A 24,002-nucleotide genomic window follows, 5' to 3' on the forward strand; every position below is an offset into this window, starting at 1 on the left:
CTTTTATTGTTGAGTTGTAACTTCTTTTTATATATCATGGATATTAAACCCTTAACAGATATGTGATTTCCAAATATTTTCTCCCATTGAGTCAGCTTCTTTTCACCCTTCTGACAAAATACTTTGAGGTGAAAAGTGTTTAATTTTGAGGAGGTTCCATCTATCTATTTTTTCTTTTATTGAGTGTGCTTTGGATGGAAGGTCCAAGAAACTACCACATTACACAAGATCTTGGAAATGTTTCCCTACATTTTTTTTCTAGTAGTTTTGTGGTCCTGGTTTTAATATTTAGGTCTCTGATCTAGTTTGAATTGATTGTTGTATAAGGAGTGAGTTAGAGGTCCTTTTTCTTGTTTTTGGTTATGGGAGTACTGGATAGTACTCCCAGTACCATTTCTTGAAGAGACTGTTTTATCCCAGTAATGTGGAACTTGGTAGATTTGTCAAAAACCATTTGTGGGTGTAGCTCAGTGATTAAGCACCTGCTTTATATGTATGAGGTCCTGCCAGGTTCAATACCCAGTACCACCTTAAAAAAAATAATAAAACTGTTGGTCAGAGACCAAGATCTATTTCTGGACTTTCAATTCTATGCCACTGATCATATGCCAGTACCATGCTAGTTTGACCACTGTAGCTTTGTAGCATGTTTCTAGGTCAGGCAATGAGTTCTCCAACATTGGTCTTCTTTTATAGGTTGTTTTTGCCTATCTGGGTGCCCTATTCCTTCCATGTAAATTTGGTAATGCCTTTTCTATTTCTGCAAGGCAGGCTGTTGGAATTTTGATTGGTATTGCATTGAATCTATAAATCAGTTTGTGTAGGATTGTCCTTCTCATGATATTTAGTCTTCTAAAATGTGAACACAAATATCTTTGCGTTTGTTTAGGTCTTCTTTGAATTCTTTTAGCAGTGTCTTATAGTTTTCTGCATATAGGTCCTGTACATCTTTGGTTAAATTTATTCCTAGTGGGAAGCGGACTTGGCCCAATGGATAGGGTGTCTGCCTACCACATGGGAGGTCTGCAGTTCAAACGTCGGACCTCCTTGACCTGTGTGGAGCTGGCCCACGCACAGTGCTGATGCATGCAAGGAGTGCCGTGCCACGCAGGGGTGTCTTCCACGTAGGGAAGCCCCACACGCAAGGAGCACACCCCATAAGGAGAGCCACCCAGCATGAAAGAAAGTGCAGCCTGCCCAAGAATGGCACCACACACACAGAGAGCTGACACAACAAGATGATGCAACAACAAAATAAAAAGAAACACGGATTCCTGGTGCCACTGGTAAGGATAGAAGCGGTCACAGAAAAACACATAGCAAATGGACACAGAGAGCAGACAACTGGGGGGGGGAAGGGGAGAGAGAAAAATAATTTATTCCTAGGTATTTGAGTCTTCTGTTGCTATTGTCAATGGAATTGTTTTCTTGATTTCCTCCTCAGATTGTTCAATACTAGAGCACAGAAACATTACTGATTCTTGCGTGTTGATTTTATATCCTACCACTTTACTGAATTCGTTTATTAGCTCAAGTAGCTTTGTGAAAGACATTTCAAAATTTTCTAAATATAGGATCTTGCCATTTGTGAATAGTGAGAGTCTTACATCCTCTTTTCCAATTTGGATGCCTTTTATTTCTCTTTCTTGCCTAATTGCTCTAGGTAGAACCTCTAGCACACTGTTAAATAGCGGTGGTGACAGTGGACAACTTTATCTTGTTTCCAGTCTTAAGGGAACGCTTTCAAGCTCATCCCGTTGAATATGATGTTGGCTGTGGGTTTTTTATATAGGCACTTTATCATATTGAGGAACTTTCCTTTCATTCCAATCTTTCAAAGTTTTTTATTAAGAAAGAATGCTGGACATTGTTGAATGGCTTTTCTGCATTGATCAAGACAATCATATGTTTTTTTCCCTTCAATTTGTTAATGTGGTACATTATCTTTGCATACCAGGAATAAATCTCATTTGGTCATGATGTATAAATCTTTTAATATGTGGTTGGATTCTATTTGCAAGTATTTTTTCATTTTAAAAGCAATTTATTGAAGTATATTATTTATACAAGAACATACATTAACAGTAAGTGTATAGTCAAAGTTGTGAAATTACAAAACAAACATGCATAACATCATTCAGGAATCCCATTTATCACCCACAACCAAAACTTTGTATTGTTGTGAAACATTTGGAACAAATTATGAAATATTAGGTTGGTGCAAAAGTAATTGCAGTTTTGCGTTGTTGAAATTTGCCATTTGCTATTTACATACATTCTTTTTTTTTTATCTTTTTTTTTTTTAATTGACTTTGTAATAATATTACATCAAAAATATATATGTGAGGTCCCATTCAACCCCACTCCCCCACCCCCCCCTCTCCCCCCCAAAACACTCGTTCCCATCATCATGACACATCCATTGGATTTGGTAAGTACATCTTTGGGCACCTCTGCACCTCATAGTCAATGGTCCACATCATGGCCCATACTCTCCTCCATTCCATCCAGTGGGCCCTGTGAGGATTTACAATGTCCGGTGATTGCCTCTGAAGCACCATCCAGGGCAGCTCCATGTCCCAAAGACACCTCCACCTCTCATCTCTTCCTGCCTTTCCCCATACCCATCGTCCACCATGTCCACTTTTCTCAATCCAATACCACCTCTTCTATGTGGACATTGGATTGGTTGTGCCCATTGCACCTCTATGTCAAGAGGAGGCTCAAATTCCACATGGATGCTGGATGCAATCCTCCCATTTTCAGTTGTAATCACTCTAGGCTCCATGGTGTGGTGATTGTCCTTCTTCAACTCCATCTTAGCTGAGTGTGGTAAGTCCAATAAATCAGATTGTAGGTGCTGGAGTCTGTTGAGGCTCAGGACCTGGCTATCACATTGTCAGTCCAGAGATTCAAATCCCCTAAATATATCTTAAATCCCAACATTAACTGCACCTCCAGCACATTAGCATGAAAGTCTTATGAAGGGAGATCCCATCTGAGTCCAGATTCATCACACATAAACACCATTTCCAATGAGGGGCCATCTGCCCTGGTAGTTAACCCCATCGGCCATGGCCATAACTCTCATGGGTCTCTTTAGCCTTCAAAGGAACCAATATCTGGGGGTTGTATCTGCTTTATCTGTCTCTCTGACTCTGCTCAGTTGTGCATGAGGGCAATCCTTCTGCCAGCCTCCAGACTCTTTTTTAGAAACTTGTAGCCATATAAACTCATTTCTCCTTTCCATTTCCCCCTTACTTTAGGTCAAACAGCATTTTAAAGTCATGTTATTTTATGTAGACATGGATATTCTGCTGATCCGCATTGAACCTTCCATATAAGGTCCTTTTCCAGTTGCATCATCAGTTAGTATTTGATAGTGGTCCCTCGTTGCCAGGGAGGCTCGTCCCCGGGTGTCATGTCCCACGCTGGAGGGAAGGCATTGCATTTACATGCTGAGTTTGGCTTCGAGACTGGCCACATTTGAGTAACATGAAGGCTGACAGGAGGAAATTCCCAGGCACAATGTTGCTCTAGGCCTTGTTCTTATTTTAGGTTTATCAGCTCACAAACATAGTCATTAGCATCAGGGGCTCACTGTTGAACCCTCACTCCCTCCAGGTCCCCGCCGCTGTACCTGGGAGACTGTCGCTGCTCCCCTAGGGACCGCGACAGAGCACCACTGGCCAGGAACCCAGTACCCCCCCTGCTGTGGTTTTTAATTGTTTCCACTATGAGTATATCCAATCATTACGATGCCCCCTGGATATATGTTCTGTACAGCTCCCTGTCGGCCTTATATCACCTGTCATTGGTATCCCATACCAGTATCCCTCCATTGCCATTGTTGAGACACTCTGTGGTCCAGAGCTCCCCGAAATTTGAAGCCCAATATAATGTCATGGTCCCTTACTAGGGAATGGCATATAGCGATGGGTTTAAAGGATAGATAAAGAACTTGGATAAAGTTAGATAAAGAACTTAGATAAAGAATGTTGACTTGAAAAAATTCCACATCCTATCCTTTTTTTTTTTTTTTTTTTCCCCCCCCCTAATTATTCAGCATTTCTTCACAGGAGTCCTAGACCACAGCAATGCATATATATAATATACAGCACTCCCATACATCCACCACAAAACCTTTTTCCTTCCACAGCGATACTCTTACACCCTATTCACATCATATTTACTTAAGGTGATGTACAGAGTCTGAGATATTAGCTTTCTAACAAGGTAATATCTGTGCTTACATTATGGTGCATACTTTAGGATACACAGTTCTTTACATTTTTAGTTATCCTATGTTTTACATTGTGGTTTACATTATCAGTCTGTCATCTCCTATATGTTATGGTGTAATATTACATGTTTTATATCCATCCTTGTGTACTCTCAAAAAACTCCTCTCTTGCCCCCCTTTTACTTTGGTTCCACACATTTAACGTCCATTTTCAAATGTGGTTATGTTATACATAATTTTAATGTGCATTTCTCACTTTATGTTGTTTTGCTAATGACTTACTACTTGCTGTTTATTTTATATTTATTTTAGACTATGGAAATGATGTTAGACCAAAAGCAAATTCAAGGGATTTTCTTGCGTTCAAAATGGGTCGTAAAACAGCAGGGACAACTCGGAACATCAACAATGCATTTGGCCAGGAACTGCTAATGAATGGACAGTGCAGTGGTGGTTCAAGATTAACCCTGAGCTTTCCATTCTCGAACCTCATTCTATTTTCTAGATATTATTCTAGATATTAGAGTTTGCTGATTGTATTTAGTTCATAGTAGTGAAATCATATAATTGTCCTTTTGTGCTTGCTCGCTTGCTTCAACCAACATAATATTCTCCATTGTTTATCTACATTGTCGTATGCCTCAAGACTTCATTTCTTCTTACAGCTGAATAATATTCCATTGTACATACATACCACAGTCTGTTTATCCATTTTTCATTTGATGGACACCTGGCTTGTTTCCATATTTTGGCAATTGTAAATAATGTCACTGTATTAGACAGCCAAAGAGGTGCTGATGCAACATATGAGCAATCTGTTGGCTTTTATAAAGGGTATTTACTTGGGGTAAAAGCTTATAGTTACAAAGCCCTAAAGAGTTCAACTCAAGGTACCATAAGAGGTACTTTCTCACCCATTTTTTTTTAAGTCTTTTTAAAAATTTTTTAATTTATTTTTAAAAGATACATAGATTACATAAAATTTTACATAAAAAATATAGGGGATTCCCATATGTCCCACTCCCCACACCTCCCACTTTTCCCACATTAACAACTTCTTTTATTAGTGTGGTACATTCATTGCAATTGATGAACACATTTTGGAGCTTTGCCACACAGCATGGATTAGAGTTTACATTGTAGTTTACATTCTCTCCCATTCCATTCTGTAGGTTATGGCAGGATATATACAAAGACAGATACAGAACATTATATATCCTCACCCAAAGTCTTTTGCGACATGTTGTCGCAAGATGGTGGGTGACGTCTGCGAGAGTCAGCCTTCCTCTCTCTCTTAAGACTCCATTGGCCCAGTTTCTTTCCATCTCAGCTATAGGCTGGCATAGGGCTTGTCTCTCTTCCCAGGGCTCATTTCTTTTCAGACTCAGCTGCCCTATTCACTTCACAGGGTCAACTGTAAACTGTCAGGTGAATGACTCATCTCTTTTCCTGGGGCCTCTTCTGTGTCTGTGGAGCTGTCTCTATACTTGTGTATCTTCTCTGTGAATCTACTTCTTTGTGTCTCCTTGATTGAATATTCATTTATGTAGTCCACACAGGGGTCAGGACTCAAACTGAGTTACACTCTACTGACATGGTCAAACCAAAGGCCTAATCTTAACATAATTTAATCAAAGTCATCTCTGCTGAATCTAATACAATCAAAGGATATCACGGCCACAGGAACAAACTAGTTTATGAACATAATATCTCTTTTTGGAACTCAGAAATAACATCACACTGCTATTGTCAGTGTGAATATCAGTGTGCAGACTTCTGTGCATGTCACTACTCTCATTTCTTCAGGGTATATACCTAGTAGAGGTATTGCTGGATTATATGGTAGATCTATACCTAACTTCCTTAGGAATTGCCAAGCAGACTTCCACAGTGGCTGTACCATTCTACATTTCCACCACAGTGAATTAGCATTCCTGTCTCTTCAGATGCTCTCCAACACTTGTAATTTTCTGTTTTGTTAATAGTGGCCATTCTAACAGGTGTGAAGTGATATCTCATTTTAGCTTTGATTTACATTTCCCTAATGATATTGAACTTTTTTTTGTTTTATCTTTTTTTTTTTGCCATTTCTATTTCTTCTTTAGAAAATGTCTATTCAGGTCTTCTGCCCATTTTTTTTTTCTCCCCCCCCCCCCCCCCATTGTCTGCTCTCTGTGTCCATTCACTGTGTGTTCTTCTGTGACCGATTCTATCCTTATCAGCAGCACCGGGAATCTGTTTCTTTTTGTTGCGTCATCTTGTTGTGTCAGCTCTCCGTGTGTGCAGTGCCATTCTTGGGCAGGCTGCACTTTCTTTCACGCTGGGCAGATCTCCTTATGGGGCACACTTCTTGCGTGTGGGGCTCCCCTCCGTGGGGGATACCCCTGCATGGCAGGGCACTTCTTGCTGCGCTTCAGCATTGCGCATGGGCCAGCTCCACACGGGTCAAGGAGGCCCAGGGTTTGAACCGTGAACCTCCCATGTGGTAGGTGCACGCCCTGTCCATTGGGCCAAGTCCACTTCCCTGCCCATTTTTTTAGTCAGGTCATTTGTCTTTATTATTGAGTTTTAGGATCTCTTTATATATCATGGATATTAGACCCTTGTCAGATGTGTGATTTCCAAATATTTTCTCTCATTAATTGGGTTGCCTTTACCCTCTTCACAAAGTCCTTTGAGGTGAAGAAGTGTTTAATTTTGAGGAGGTCCTATTTATCTACTTTTTTCTTTGCTGATTGTGCTTTGGGTGGAAGTTTTAAGAGACCCCCACCTACTACAAGATCTTGTAGGTGTTTCCCTACATTATTATCTAGGAATTTTATGACCCTGGCTTTTATGTTTAGGTCGTTGATCCATTTTGAGTTGATTCTTGTATTGGGAGTGAGATAGGGGTCTTCTTTCTTTTTTTTTTTTTTTTTGGTTATGGATATCCAGTTCTCCAGGACCGTTTGTTGAAGAGACTGTTTTATCTTAGAAAAGTGGACTTGGCTGGCTTATCAAAAATCAGTTGACCATAGAGGCGAGGGTCTATTTCTGAACTCATAGTTCTATTCCATTGACCAATATGTCTGTCTTCATGCCAAAACCATGCTGTTTTGACCACTGTAGCCTTATAATACACTTCAGGGTCAGGAAGCATGAGTCCTCTGTCTTCACTCTTCGTTTTTGGGATGTTTTGGCCTATTTGGGATCCCTTTCCCTTCCAAATAAATTTGGTTATTGCCTTTTCTATTTCTGTAAAGTAGACTGTTGGAATTTTGATTGTTATCACATTAAATCAATAAACCAGTTTGGGTAGAACTGACATCTTCATGATGTTTAGTCTTCTAACCCATAAAAACAGAATGTGCTTCCATGTGTTTAGATCTTCTTTGATTTCTTTTAGCAGTGTTTTGTAGTTTTCTAAATACAGATCCTTCACATTTCTGGTTAAATTAATTCCTGGATATTTGAGTCTTTTTATTCCTTTTGTAAATGGATTTTTTTTCTTGATTTCCTCCACCAGATTGTTCAGTACTAGTGTGTAGAAACAGTACTGATTTTCATGTCTTGATCTTGTATCCTGCCACTTTGCTGAATTGGTTTATTATCTCAAGTCAATTTGTCACAGACACTGCAGGATTTTCTAAATATAGGATCATGTCATCTGCGAATAGTGAGAGTTTTACTTCCTCTTTTCCAATTTGGATGCCTTTTACTTCTTTTCTTGCCTAAATTTCTCTAGCTAGAACTTCAAGCACAATGTTGAATAGTTGTGACACTGGACATACTTGTCTTGTTCCTGATTTTAGAGGAAAACCTCCCCTGTTGAGTTCAATGTTGTCCATAGGTTTTTCATATCTGCCCTTTATTGAGGAATTTCCTCCTATGATTATCTTTTGAAGTGTTATTACCAGGAAAGAATGCTGTATTTTGTCATATGCCTTTTTTTTTTATCCATCGAGATGATCATGTGGATTTTTTTGTGTGTGAATTTGTTAATTTCTTATGTTGCATCACCCTTGCATACCATGAATAAAATCTACTTGATTGTGATGTATAATTGTTTTTATATGGTGTTGGATTCAAGTTGTAAGTATTTTGTTGAGAATTTTTGCATTTATGTTCATTAGAGAGATTGGTCTGTAATTTTCTTTTTTTGCAGTATTAAAAAAGGCTTTGATATTAAAGTGATATTGGCTTCATAAAATGTGTTGAGTAATTTTCCCTCCTTTTCTATTTTTTTGGGAAGAGTTTAAACAGGATTGATATTAATTCTTCTTGAAATGTTTGATAGAATTTACTGGTGAAGCTATCTTGTCCTGGACTTTTATTTGTTTGAAGATATTTGATGACTGATTCAATCTCTTTACTTGTGATTTATTTGTTCAGTTCCTGTATTTCTTATGGAGTCAGTGTAGGTTGTGCATTTCTAGGAATTTGACCATTCCATCTAGATTATCTAATTTGTTGTCATAGTTTCCCATAATATCCTTTTATGATCTTTTTAATTTCTATGGGGCCAGTCATAATGTCCCCTCTTTCATTCCTGATTTTATTTATATGCATTTTCTCTTTTTTTTTTTTTTTTTTTTTTTGTAGTCTAGTCAGGCATTTGTCACTTCTACTGATCTTCTCAAAAACAAGCTTTTTGTTTTGTTGATTTTTCTCTATCTTTGTTATTGTTGTACTCAATTTCATTTATTTCTGTTCTAGTCTTTATTATTTGTTTCCTTCTGTTGGCTTTGGGATTGGTTTGCTTTTCTTTTTCTAGTTCTTCCAGGTGTTCAATTAGTTCTTTGATTTTAGATCTTTCTTCTTTGTTAATATAGGCACTTAGAGCTATACATTTCCCTCTCAGCACTGCCTTCTTTATATCCTATAAGTTTTGATAAGTTGTTTTCTCATTTTCTTTCATCTTGATATATTTACTAAATTCCCTTAATTTTTCTTTGACCCACTGATTGTTTAGGAGTATGTTGTTTAGCCTCTACACATTTGCAGATTTTGCCCTTTCCCATCTATTATTGATTTCCAGCTTCATACCATTATGATTTGCGAAAGTGCTTCATATAATTTCAATCTTTTTTACATTTATTGAGACCTGCTCTGTGTCCCAACATGTGGGCAATCCTGGAGAATGATCCAGGGTCACTTGAGAAGAATGTATAACCTGCTGTTTTTGGATGCAGCTTCTGTATATTCTCTCAGGTGTAGCTTGTTTATCATATTGTTCAGGTTCTCTGTTTCCTTGTTGATTTTCTGTCTAATTCTGTTTAATTATGTGAGTGAAATCTCCAACTATTTTATTTATAGAGTTTTTTTTATCCCTTGAGTTTTGCCAGAGTTTGCCTCATGTATTTTGGGGCACCTTGTCTAGGTGCATGGATACCATTACTTTTTTCTGGTGGATTGTCTCTTTTATTAATACATAATTGCCTTCTGCATCTCTATAACTTTTTTGCATTTAAAGTCTCTTTTTTTCTGATAATAGTATAGCTACCTCTTCTCTTTTTTGGTTACTGTATGCATGGAATATCTTTTTCTAACCTTTCGCTTTCAGTCAATTTGTATCTCTGGATCTAAGGCGAGTCTCTTGTAGACAGTATATGGATAGCTCATGTTTTTTTTATCCATTCTATTAGTCTATATCTTTTGATTGGGGGAGTTTATCTCATTCAATGATATTATTGTAAATGTATTATTTACTTCTGCCATTTTATCTGTGGTTTTCATATGTTATATCTTATTTTTATCTGTCTTTTTACTCTTTTGGTTATCCTCTCATAGTCTTCCCTTCTATACTCTCCTCCAAGCCTCTCTTTCCTGTCTATTTCTTTTGGGCTGTAAACGTCCTTTTATTGCTTCCTACAAAACTGGGTTCTTTTTTATTAATTCTCTTAGTTTCTGTTTATTTGTAAATATTTTAAACTCACCTTTGTATTTGAAGGACAGTTTTGCTGGATAAAGAATTCTGACCTGGCAATTTTTCTCTTTTAGTATCCTAATTCAGTGTGAAAATACCACTGGTATGTTTATGGTTTCTGAGGAGATATCAAGTCTTACTGGGCATCCCTTGTTCCCTTGTATGTGATGGTTTGCTTCTCCCTTGCTGCTTTGAGAGTTTTCTTTTTATCTTTGGCATTTGACATTCTAAGTAGTATGTGTCTTAGAGTAGGTATAGTCAGATTTATTCTGATTGGAGTATGCTGTACTTTTTGGGCATGTAAATTCATTTCTTTCATGAGAGTTGGAAAATTTTCAGCCATTATTTTCTCAAATACTCTTTCTGCCCCCTTTCCCTTCTCTTCTCCATCTGGAATTCCCATGACATATATGCTGTTGCACTTCATGTTATCATTCAACTCCCTGAGTCCTGCTCAATTTTTCCAATGCTTTTGTCTCTCTGGTCTTCTCTCTTTCCAATTTAAAAGTTCTGTCTTCTACATCACTTATTCTTTCAACTATCATTTCAATTCTGCTTGTATGACTAATGTATTTTTAAAATCCATTTTATTGATACATATTAATAAAGCATACATTTTATCCAAGGTGTATAATCAGTGGTGTTTCCTATAATCACATATTTGTGTATTCATCACTTTGATCATTATTAGAGCATTTTCATTATTTCAATAATAATAACAAACGGACAAACAAAAAAATTCCTCACCTCTCTGTCTCTCTATGCTTCCCCCACTGTTCATAGCTGCTGTTTCTGGCTATTCTATCCAAAATGTATAATCAAAGGTTTTTAGTATAATCAAAATGTTGTATATTCATCATCTTAAAAATTTTAGAACAATTTCATTACTCCAAAAAGAAAGACTCCAAACCCCTTAGCAACTAACATATTTTTTATCTCACCTATTATATCTTTCATTCCCGTAAGCTCTGTTATTTTTCTATTCAGGTTTTCAAATTTTTCTTTGTGCTTGTGCGGTGTCTTCTTGATGTCCTTTATCTCTTTCACCATATTGTCTTTCAACTCATTGATTTGATTTAGGAGATTTGTACGAACCTCATTGACTAGTTGTCTCAAATCCTTTGTCACATCCTTTCCTTAGGCCATATCTTCCCTTTTCTTAGTTTGACTTGTAATCATTTGCTGATGTATAGTCATCTGGTTATGATCTTGAGTTTACTCTGATGCTCAGTTTTTCTCTCATGTAGGGATTAGTGGTGGGAAGCTGTGTGTTACAACCATTCTTTGATTCTTAGTTCAACCTGTTCTAGCTCTTTAGGATTATTCCTGTTTAGCTGATCATATCTAGGCCATGAACCCAGTAATTGATTACAGACCCACCTCCAAAGGCCTCTGAGAGGAAGGCTGTAAAGGCCTGAAAAAGCCTATCTTATTTATTTACTTTTAATTTCCTCACACACACCTCCTTGGCCCACCAGCAGAAGGCACTTTTCAGCCACCATCTCAGTTCAGACCCTGGTTGGAAGGTGTTCACTGCCACACCAGATGTAATGATGTGATAGAGGATCTTGCCTAAAGGATATTCAGGACCTCTGAAATCACACTTTCTCAGAAGCTGTTCTCCAACCTTTGCAGGCACCCCCTCCTTTTTCCCAGGTAGGAAATAATTCCACCCTTCTCTATATCCACCACAACCAGCGCCAGTCAGAAGGGAGAGTGTTTGTGGGAGTTGGATCTCTTTTGTCTGCTATTGGCTCCCTGGAAAAATAATGATGCAGCCCCGCCCAGCCTGGAAAGGCTCCTGGTACATAGCAAACCAAATTTGTAGGCCAAAAGCCTGCACATGGACAGTTACTAAATAAGATACATTTCATCAGATGATCTGTGTATAAAACCATGTTATACTATTTATAACACTGCATGGGCTTTTTAAAATTCACTATTTTTTTATCCTATTTTATCACCAGATTATATACCTTTTGAGTGCAGAGACTATTTCTTTTCTATCTTTGTATCCCCATCAAATGCTTATTAAGTATTTGGTGATGATGGTAATGTTGATAAAATATGGCAGAAAGGACCTTCCAATTTTTCATATTTCAGGATCATATTTAAACATTGTCAGATACATTTATTCAGTCAGTTATTTACTATATGTGCTAGTATTTGGGAAGATTGCAAAACCCATATACAGTGATAACCTATGCCTTTGAGACACTTTATAATCTCATTAGAAAGATTAAAAATGCAAACAAGGAATATTAGTAAAATTACCACATTGCTATTTAGATGAATAAATTGTGCATATTAAATTTCATCTTAAAAATATTTTAACATTATATATACAATTTGTCCGTTAATTTCTGCTGAACAAATAACAATTCTTTTTGGTGCTTGTCTTTTTTTCATTTCTTCCCCCAGATATCTGGCAATCTCTAGTATAAAGAAAATAATTGTTAACTGTCTAGTTATCTGACATATTTTTAACACCAATATATTTGCTGATTGTATTTCTTGCCTAGGAGAGCGTTTCTCTGTATAAACGGCATGAGACAGCCCGGAAGGCCCTAGTGGGAAAGATACCTGCTGATTACACACTCCTGTTTCATAGGTAATGATTTATCAGATTTATTTACACCTGAGCATCTGTAGATTGATTTTGTAGTGTCTAAACATACCAAATAAATCCTAAATCATCAACATAAACAGGAACTTTTACCCTAAATTGGACCCAGTCATTCAGTAGTAAATCCAGTTATAGAGGTTGTATTTTCCTTTTATTTATATGTTTTTTTTTTTTTTCAAAGGCCCAATATGCTCTTGAGCTACTAGATAATGATGGTTTTTGCAGTCATTGAAGACTGCAAAGAGTAATAGTTCTGGTAGTGTCTGAATATAAGTATCACCCTTCACCAAGGTTGATGTTCATGACTGAAGGTTACTTATATACTGTTGAGCTTCCTGTACTTGCCTTTCGTGGCCCTTGAAACAATAGTAATTAATTATTTGAGGGGTCATTTGTTAAATGTCTCATTTCCATTTTAGACTGTAAATTTTATGAGGGCAGGGACCTTTGTATCTTTATTAATTAACTAATTCTTAGTCCTTAGAATAAAATGCCTTTCTTAGTGTCAGCCACATTATAAGGGCTTCATAGATGTTAATGGCCCTGATATATTATACTATAAATTATTAAATGCAAAGAGAAGCATTTAGGTTTAAGTTTTACTTAAAATATATAAGCAGATCAAAGTGTGGTTATAAAATGCTTGCAACTTATTTTATCACTAATGTTATAGGCTTTAGGATTCAGAATTCTCCTTTCTGTATGACCTTTTAGAAAATTTGATTGATATAATGGAGAAGTTCCTGTTTTAAGAAAGTTACCAAGAGCACTGACAAATCATAATTATAGTATTTTTAGCTTGTTATTAAATCTAAGAATGATGTAATTCAAGGAAGCAAAATGAAGAGTCGTTAAAATCTTCAATTTCAGTTCTTTTTATTGTCTGCAATTTAAAGCTATTTCTTGAAAATTTGTAATCAATATAAATGAGATTAAGTTTTTATTTGTTTGCTAGTGCATAACAAAACTCTGGTTACTTTTCTCCATATTTATAGGCTCTCTTTGAAAAGTCTGGTTCAAAAGACAGACTGTAGTGCATACAAAGTTCTCCTGGGGGTGGGAGGAATGGGTGACAGGAAATAGACAGTGTCTTCAGGGTGAGCTGAATCTGGGGCCTGTGTGACCACTGACCTGCAGAGAAGTTTGCCTAAACATGGCGGACAAAGAAACCAAACAGTTTTAAATATGAGCTCCAAATGGATCTCCATAATGGCAGCTGCTTTGAATTTGCTCCCATTTATTTGTAACGGCACTGCTTTGCACATGGCAACTCTGTAGATCAAGTCTGGGGTGAATAGTACCAGGGTATATTCATTAACAATGGTGAATGAGTCTTTCAGGTCATTCTAGGGTACAAATTAGTTTATAAATATATATAATTGGATGAAGAAAGAATATTTTACTTTAGAGTTTAGTTGAGAGTATAATGTTAGAGTTTTTAGAAATATCTGCTTTGACTGCCATTTCAAAGCATTAGCTTATACACAAAATTGGGAAACATCTGTTTCTATTTTTATGACAGTTAATAAATTGTTGGGTTTAACATAACAATAGACTAAGGCTTTACAATAGAATATATACTAATCACCAGAAAGACAATTTGTCTGTGTTAATAATTTAATGGTAAGGAATATTCACGATAATACAAGCCTGTTTAATCTATAAATTAGAATAAAGCCAGTATCTAACACAAGCTCTGAAGTGAATGATTATGAGTGGATACATTATATTATTCCACATAGGTTTTGTTAACATTTGCATTTATATGGGACATATTGGTCAGTGTTTAGGTATTAAATGTGTGTATTTTTGGTATCATTTAAAAATATTTTTTCTCAATTTCAGGGGTCCAGTACCAGCACCAGAACCCATCATCAGTGGTCTACAACATTTTACATATTTAGGAGAATTACAAAAAGATTTTGAGTTCGATGATGACCATTTTCTAACTCCTACTGGACCATATTCTGGAAAGAGGTGAGTTGAGGACTTTTGTTGAATGGAATAGCTACTTCCTGCTGGTTAGCTAAAATCATGGCACTTGCCCCTAGGCTTCAGAGGGCTTTCCAAACTGGGAAGCAGGGCCTCACCTCTCACCATGAAATTTGAATGTGGTGGATCTTGCCCCTCTAGGTAGAGAGCAAGTATATGGCTTAAGCTTATAAAATTGGAATAAATCATCTGAGAACTTTTACTCTTGAAGGAGTGACAAAAACACCCAGGACAGTTGGAGATTATTCAAGACACCAGTGGTAGAAGAATAAAAAATCTAGAGGAACAGCCCTCATGTCCATTGTGGCACAGGAAGCTATAATGTTCTACCACTCTCTTCCTGTGCTGTGATTTGGCTGTGTTTCTGGCTCCGTACCTACCTTGGTTTCTGCCTAGTTTTTAAGCCTGGTTCTCTAGTTTCCTATTGTATTAGTCAGCCAAAGGGGTGCAGATGCAAAACACCAAAAATTGGTTGGTTTTTATAAAGGGTATTTATTGGGGTAGGAGCTTATAGATACCAGGCCATAAAGCATAGGTTACTTCCCACACCAAAGTCTATTTCTATGTGTTGGAGCATGATGGCGCCCATGTCTGTCAGGGTTCAGGCTTCCTGGTTCTCTCTTCCCAGATCTTGCTTCTCTCCGGGCTCAGGGTTCCTCTCTTCCGGGGGCTGGCTTCTCTTTCCTCAGTCTGCTTACTTCCCAGGCCTCCAGCTTCAGACTTCAGCATCAAACTCCAACATCAAAAAACCGTAACTTAGTCCTTTGCCATGTCTTTTATCTACTGATACCCTATCAAAGCCCTAATCATAATTTAATCATGCCCAGGTACAGACCAGTTTACAAACAATCCAATATCTATTTTTGGAATTCATAACTATATCAAACTGCTACACCTACTCTATAAACTATCTGATAGTCTTCTAATAAATACCTTGTCTCTGTTCACATTAGCCAAAGTTGTTCTCAGTAATGCCATTTCAGGTTCTCAATATTTAATATCAAAGTATGGTTCAAAAACTGAACATGACTAAGTTGAGACCACAGTATAGACACAGCCTTTCACCCTTGGTTTTAGAGCTCTGCTTCTGTGGCAGTTCCATTACATTCTGCTCCTGCCACTGGAACTGACTATCTGTCTGTCTGTCTTGAATACAGACGTTTCAAGGAAAGATCTGACTGGTTGGGTCAATCACCATCTACAATGGGATGCCCATCTGGGGAAGAAGTCTCTAGTCAAGTCCCCCATGGGCTGTAGGCCAGTCTACAGATGGCCTGCCTCTGAGTCAGACAATTTTCTTTTATCCAGTCATCTTTGGCCAGACCAGTGGGGTGACATGGAACCAAGTAAAGAACTAGTCAGAAAGGGTCTGTGGGCATTTCAGTCTCTCCAGAGTATACAGAAGCATGGCAATGCAATAGACAAGAAGTGTGACTAGAAGGCAATACACCAAAATGTTAACAATGGGTTTTTCCTGTAGAATTGCCAGTCATTTTAATTTTCATTCTTCTTTTTCTGTAACTTTAAAATTTTCTGCCTAGGATATGTATTTTATTTTTATATACTAAAAAACTATTAAAAAATCCATGAAAATTTGATGAAATATTTAATAAAGAGGTAAAACTGACTTCTTTAGACAGAATAAAAGTTTCTTATCACTTATTATGTTAAGAGAAGTTTTAGATAAATTAAGAAAAACAAATGCCTATAAGTGATGAAAATCAGATTCAAATGTATATAGACCATAATACAGATTAAAAAATAATCTTGTGTATGCATAAAAAGTACACTGAAAAGAAATATACCAAAAATTCAGATATTATCTTTTAGTGATGGGATTAGGGCTGATTTTAGTTCTCTGTGTTTTCTCTCCATATTTTCAACAATGAGTAACATATACTATTTAAAGTATTATTATAACTTTAAAAAGTTATTTTTAAGAGTAAAGAGAGTATTTTTTACTGAGGGTGATCTGAAATAATGAGTGACTGTTGAAAATGTAATGCCTTTCTTCATTTCTGAGTTTTATTGTTATGACACATTGCGTTTCTTTTAAAAAATGTGATGACAGACAATAACTACCCCCTCTAAATGGCCCCATCTAAGGCTGCCATTTCACTAGCTACTAGACTCTAGCATTACAATTAGTTGATTAGCCTACTGTAACAATGTTGAAACTTTGGCTCTCTAAGGATTTGTTTGAGCTCTGCATTTTTAGTACAGAAAGGTAGGATGGTGGAAGTACAGTGAAAAAGAGAGAAAAAAGAGAGTGCCTAATAGGCCACATTGGACTTATACATCATCTGTTCCCATGGCAAAAGGGTCAGGTGTATCACTCAAGATTGACCCTTCACATGTGACTTTCAACACCACCATGTCTGACTTTCAAAGCATTTTCATTTAATACTTTCTTTGCTACAAAGGAAAAGTAGATGTTGAGAGAATTTGTTTTATGATCCATTTTCTGTATATGTTTTAAAGGAAGACATGTTTTTTTTCCCCACAAATAAGACACCAAGATATATATGTTAAAAATCCAGTGAAATTATTCTTGCCATTTTCTTTCTGTGTTCCTTTCAACATACTATATTTATGTGACATCACTTTGAAGATTTGACCATATAATATGGATTATTATGTTGTTCACTCAAAGAGAGTAGAATATCTTTATGCTTGTTTGGAGTAAAAGACCTAGCCCAAAAAACATAGATGTATCTAAGGTGTACTTAGGGGGGAAAGACTCAGTCTAGGTGTAAATCCAGAGAGAAGATCCCAAGCGTGAATTAATAATGACACTTCTACTGCAGGGGAAGAGGAAAGAGTTATTCAGTCACTAGATTATCCAGATATTGGCAATTTGAGTCTCAGTTTATACTCCTGTAGGAATTGCCTCTTGGATATACTAAATTACCCTATGTGGAAGCAAGAAATTTGGAAACAAGGTCTTCTAGGAGCATGGGTATTCCACCTGAAGGGTATCTGGAATTTTATGAGAGGGTTCCAAAAGCTGTTGTCTAGCAAAAAGCTGACCTAGGAATTCAGTCCAAGCTGATAAGATGGACTCTCTCCTTTAAGCAAGCCATTAGGCTTCTTTACCAGTTGATAACAAGTAACCAAAATTTCTCAGCAGAATCCCTGGATGTAGGAAGATGGCCCCATCCTGGACTACATCTATCTGGGATTGTTGATGCCATCTAGCTCTAGCAGTAGTTGACAGGAAGCTGAGGTCCAAGCAATAGACAGGTGTCCGTGATCAGCAGTGTAGGAACTTGGCAGGAGAGCTGGTTTGAGATTTCAGCCTTAAACTGGTGCTACAGCCTGTTTGCCCTTTGTAGCAGTTAGCTATTGTTTGTGAATTCCAAAAATAGATACTGAATTATGTTTGTAAACCAATCTGTCTGAGGTTTCACTTTTATTTGATTAAATTATGATTAGGGCTTTGACTGGGCCACATCAGTGAGGCATTGAGTCCCCATGCCTTGGTGGGTGGGGACTCACAGATAAAAGACATGGCAGAGGACAGAAATGGGAGTTTGGGGCTGGAGCCTGGGAAATGAACACAGAGGAATGGAGATGGCTCCTTGGACACAGTGGGGACCCTGGGGAAAGAGATAGAGCCATTCACCTGATGGTCTACAGCTGGCCTGGTGAAGAGAGTATAGCAGCTGAGCCCGGAGAGAGATGGAGCCCCGGGAGGAGAGGAACCCAGGAGGCCTGAGCTCTTGGTGGATGTCGGTGGCCATCTTGCCCCAGCACGTGGCGGTAGACTTTGGTGAGGGAGGTAACTTACACTTTATGGCCTGGTAACTATAAACTTCTGTCCCAGGTAAATGCCCTTTATGAATGCCAACAGATTGCTGGTATTTTGCATCAGCACCCCTTTGGCTGACTAAGACACTATTCAAACCCAATACAAGGATATGGAGTCTTTTGGTGATGTCACATTAGATGTCACCCTTTGTATGCCTACATCACCCACTACATTTCCTCTTGGGTCAAGGACAGACCTAGATAGCTAAAAGGAGTGCAGTTCCAATTATAGACCCTGAACTCCTGTGGATACATCATTAAGACTGGTTTCTACACTTTTCATCACTGCCACAGCTATAACATCATCACTCATTTAAATGACTGATTTTTGTCTTGAATAGACTCAAGTTACATCAGAATTGTGCTACTGAACCTAAGTTAAATGTGGAGTGTGAAAAAGTAGAGATCAACTTGAACTTGATCTTACAAATATTCTTCTTTGTTGGTATATTAGTCAGTCAAAGGGGTACTGACACAAAATACCAGAAATCTGTTGGCTTTCATAAAGGGTATTTATTTGGGGTAGAAGCTTATAGTAACCAGGCCATAAAGCATAAGTTACTTCCCTCATCAAAGTCTGTTGCCATGTGTTGGACCAAGATGGCTGCTGACGTCTGCCAGGGTTCAGGCTTTCTGGGGTCCTCTCTTCCTGGGGCTTGTTCCTCTCTCGGCCCAGCTGCTCTGCTCTCTCCACAAGGCCAGCTGTAGACTATCAGGCAACTAGCTCTGTCTCTCTCCCCAAGGCTGGATTCTCTCCAGTCTCAGCTGCTCTGCTCCTCTGTATGCTTACTTCCCTATCCAGCTCAAAACTCCAACATCAAAAACTCAGAAACTCTACTCTCCGCTATGCCATGTGGTTTTCACTGTGAGTCCCCACCCACCAAGGGGGTGGGAACTCAATGTCCCACTGATGCAGCCCAATCCAAGCCCTAATCACAACTCAATCAAATTAAAGTGAAACCTTTGAACCCAATACAATCTAATACGCACAGACTAGTTCACAAACATAATCCAGTATCTAGTTTTGGAATTCATAAACAATATCAAACTGCTACAGTTGGGATCAGGATCATGACACTAGAACTACAGAGAAAAAAGTATAGTCATAGCTGATTACTAGGTTCTGTAGTGAACAACTATCTGTTAATTTTCAACATTTAAATCAGCCTTTGGCTAAATCATGAAAGGACATAACTGAGAACATAAAACTTAGTACAATCAACTTTGACAACATAAGAAAGTAGAATTCTGAGAAGTGAATGTGGCTCAAGTGATTGGGCTTCCGCCTACTATATGGGAGGACCCAGGTTCGATCCCTGGGGCCTCCTGGTGAAAAAAAAAAGCGTGTCTGTGTGGCAAGCCAAGTGCCCATGTGAGTGCCCATGCAGCGAGTTGAGTGCCCCCGTGGTGAGCCAGCAAGTTAGTCACACAGCAAGATGATGGTGCAACAAAAGAGAGATGAAGGGGAGAGTCAAGGCCAGGAACTGAGGTGGCACAAGTGACAGGGAACCTCTCTCCACATCAGAGGCCCCCAGGATCAAATCCCGGTGAATCCTAGAGGAGAAAAATGAGAAGAGAAGACAAAAAGAGAAATAGATACAGAAGATCACACAGCAAATGGACACAGACAGCAAAAAACGAAAAATAACAACAAAAACAAAACTGGGGGAGGGCTGGGGGAGGGGGAAAAAAGTAGAACTCTAATGTCAAAATTTAAGAGTTGGAGGTGAAGAGTATTAAATGAACTGGCAAGGGTCTGGAGGCAACTTGTCCATGCAAGTCTAAAGCCATGGCCAACTTATCTATACATGACTAAAGATAATTGCCAGAAAATTTAAAAATAGACATGGTTAAAAATGGAGACTTTCAGGGAGTGAAACTAGGGTTGGGAAAGTTTAGGCTTGGGATTGCTGCTTTTTACTACGAATGCTTCTGTATAATTTGATTTAGTTTTAACTATAAATAGTAGACATTAAAATACTAAATGTTTTTAGAGACATGGTACAGATCACAGACAAAAAGATCAATATATTTTGATTATATAAGCATTTTAAGTTTCTCTAGTTCCAAAACAAATTTAAAAGGAAAATAGCAAACTAGGTTAAATAGAACAAAAGTGTTCATGTTCAATATATAAAGAGTTCACACAAATCAATATGAATAACACTGAGATCCTCAACAGATAAATGAGCAAACGACCAACAGTTCACAAAATAAGGGAAAAGGTAATGCAGTTAGATAATAATGTTTAATCTTGCTTATTATTAGTAAGTAATTTCCAACAGTGTGCTACATTTTGTGTGGTAACTTCGCAGAACTTACTGTTGTTGGGTTTTTTTTTTAAGATTTCTTTCTTTCTTTCTTTCTTTCCCCTTCCCCCCCACACCCTGGGGGTCTGTTCTCTGTGTCTATTTGCTGCGTCCTCTTTGTCCATTTCTGTTGTCAGCAGCACGGGAATCTGTGTCTCCCTCTGTTGCATCATCTTGCTGTATCAGTTCTCCCTGTATACAGCACCATTCCCGGGCAGGCTGTACTTTCTTTCGCGCTGGGCGGCTCTCCTTACGGGGCACACTCCTTGCGCATGGGGCTCCCCTACATGGGGGACACCCCTGCGTGGCACATCACTCCTTGCACACAGCAGCACTGCGCATGGGCCAGCTCCACACGGGTCAAGGAGGCCTGGGGTTTGAACCGCGGACCTCCCATGTGGTAGACGGACGCCCTAACCTCTGGGCCAAGTCCGTTTCCCAGAACTTACTGTTATTACTATTTATAAAAATGATGCAAAGAGAAACATACTGCTGAGGACTCAGAATTTGTTTGGAAGATAATTTTCAAAATCTTCTAGAAAGCAATTAGGCAATTTAGGTCAAAATCCTAGAAAATCTTTTTGCTCACTGATCCAGTTATTCCATTCTGGAAACCTATACTAATAAATAATTCAAAATACGGAAAATCATAATATGCAAAGATGCTCAGTGCAGTATTCACTATTTTCTGCTATAAGCAGAAAAACTTGGTACTAATTTAAATGTCCGAAAATAAGGGAATGTTCAAGTGAAGTATGATGAATACACAATGGACTGTTAAGCAACCATCAAATATCAGGTTTCAAGGAATATATATATATTTAAAGATTTATTTATTTATTTTTCTCTCCTCTCCCCCCAAGGGTTGTCTGTTCTCTGTGTCTATTTGCTGCCTCTTCTTTGTCCGCTTCTGTTGTTATCAGCAGCACGGGAATCTGTGTCTCTTTTTGATGCGTCATCTTGTTGTGTCAGTTCTCCGTGTGAGCAGCGCCATTCCTGGGCAGGCTGTACTTTCTTTCGCGCTGGGCGGCTCTCCTTACAGGGCGTACTCCTTGCGCGTGGGGCTCCCCTACGCGGGGGACACCCCTGTGTGGCAGGGCACTCCTCGTGCACATCAGCACTGTGCGTGGGCCAGCTGCACACGGGTTTGAACCGCGGACCTCCCATGTGGTAGATGGACGCCCTAACCACAGGGCCAAGTCTGCCACCCTCAAAGAATATTTAATGACATAAAACTGCACATTGAAAAATGTGTACAATTATAAAAACAAAAATGTAAAACTACACATAGAAAAAATATATTGGCTTTCTTTGTGTGATTTTCCCTAATCTAGTTTTCCATATTTTCTAAATTATCTATATATTATATAATGCTTATATGTTACTTTTATGGTGAGAAAAATTTGTAAACTTCATTTTGAAGAAACAAAAAGGGAGTGATAAAGATAAGGCAACCCAAAACTATTAAAAGTATGATTGTACATGGAATATGAGAGAAACAGAATTGCAATGATGGCAGATCTTGTATAGCACTTAAACTATGTTCTAGTCCCTGTTTTGAGCACATGACATATGTTATCTGAATACACATATTAACTGACAACTACAACCCATGAGGTGTAGGTACTTTAACATCCCCATTTTAATGATGTGGCTACTGAGGCAAAGTAAAGTTAAGAGTCTTTCCCAAGGTTATTTAGGTAACATGTCTCAGAGCCGAGATTTGAACCCAGGCTGAAAGGCCCCAGAGTCTAAGTGCTAAACCACCTGGCTATACTGCCTCTAAGTCTTGGACTCTAACTGAAGAAATACGGCACATATGACTAGAAAACAGGGAAAGAAAAAACAAGAGAAGGGAATGTGATAAATGTAAAAATTATTAGTTCAGATATTTCTTTTGCCTGTTTTTTGTCTTTTTTTTTTTTTTTTTTTATACCAGGGGCTTCTTATCTCTCTTCTTTTCCTCTTTTTTCTCCACACCACTGCTTATTCGCTAAATCTCCCTAAAACATCATTTTTTTCTTCTAGCAAAACTGAAGGAACTCCTCAACCTGAACACAGATTCTCTGTTGCATCCTAAAGGAACCCTATTAAACCTTTAAAAAATACTAAGGCCCCATATTCACATGTCTGAGGAGCTCACCTAAATTTACATCTGTTCTTTTTGACAACTGCTGTTGACTGGAAATCTTTCCTTTTCTGTGAGGAGACTTTTTCCTTGGCCTCAACATGATCCCTTGTCAAGAGACTGTAGGGGTACCCATTAGTGAGCTAGCTGGTGAGACAGGTCACAGCACAGTATCTAAGTTGCTTAAATCCACTCCATCTGGTTCTACCCTCCCTGGTCTAAGAGACCCAGAATAATGAGTTGGAAAAGCCGCTTTCTGCCCCATCTCAGAGGAGTACTGCACATCACTTTGACCACGGCCATGGCATTCTCTCCCCAAGGTCAATGATGGTGAAACTCCAGAATCCAATGTCCCATGCTCTCCCCGTGTCACCCTTTCCTTAGTTGAACCACTCCCTCCCACCCTGGAGCCTTTTCTTTTGAAGTGTCTATCTCTTGGCTTTGTCCCATTAGTCTTCCCAGCCTGTTTCTTTCTCTCATTCCTGAAGTCCCACCCTGTTTCTGAAGCAGTCCTAGAGTCCGTAAATTGGAGAAAGGAAATTTGGGCCCCAGGGAGGGCTTCAGACATAATGCTCTCTGCTTAGAACATTTTTTCTCTGTTTCATGGGTCCAGCCTCCTCCCTACCTTTTTGATTTTTCTGGCTAATTCATCACTCAGGTCTTAACTAAAACACCACTTCTCATAGAGACCAACCCTACATCCCTAATGCATCCTCTCCTGGCATCCTGTGTTTGCCTTCCCATCACTTTCACAGTTATAATAAAATGTTTCTGTGATTAAATAAGCCTGCAAGCCTGTAAGCTGCATGAAGGCTGGTTCTAGAGCTCTCATTAACTGTAAGTGCTGGCATCATGAATGCTATGAATGAATGACGGAAAAGAGGGGCAAGAGCTCAAACAAGCTTTGGGGTCCCGAGGCCGGAGAGGGAGGGGGAGTGCCTGGGACTGGGAGAGGAGAGGAACATGTTCACCTTTTTATCAGGCAAGAG

General features: G+C 38.4%; 1 protein-coding gene across 1 annotated transcript in view; it reads left to right on the plus strand.

Moving 5' to 3' along the window:
* LRGUK (leucine rich repeats and guanylate kinase domain containing) overlaps window positions 1-24,002 on the plus strand; it is a 129,021-nt gene that overhangs the window by 97,229 nt on the left and 7,790 nt on the right. Inside the window, exons 17-18 of the mRNA XM_004465765.4 lie at window positions 12,671-12,759; window positions 14,620-14,751. Of these exons, the coding sequence (XP_004465822.2) occupies window positions 12,671-12,759; window positions 14,620-14,751 (221 nt within the window). The remainder of the gene's footprint in view (window positions 1-12,670; window positions 12,760-14,619; window positions 14,752-24,002) is intronic.

The sequence above is a fragment of the Dasypus novemcinctus genome, chromosome 5 (assembly GCF_030445035.2).
Source record: "Dasypus novemcinctus isolate mDasNov1 chromosome 5, mDasNov1.1.hap2, whole genome shotgun sequence".
NCBI lineage: Eukaryota > Metazoa > Chordata > Mammalia > Cingulata > Dasypodidae > Dasypus > Dasypus novemcinctus.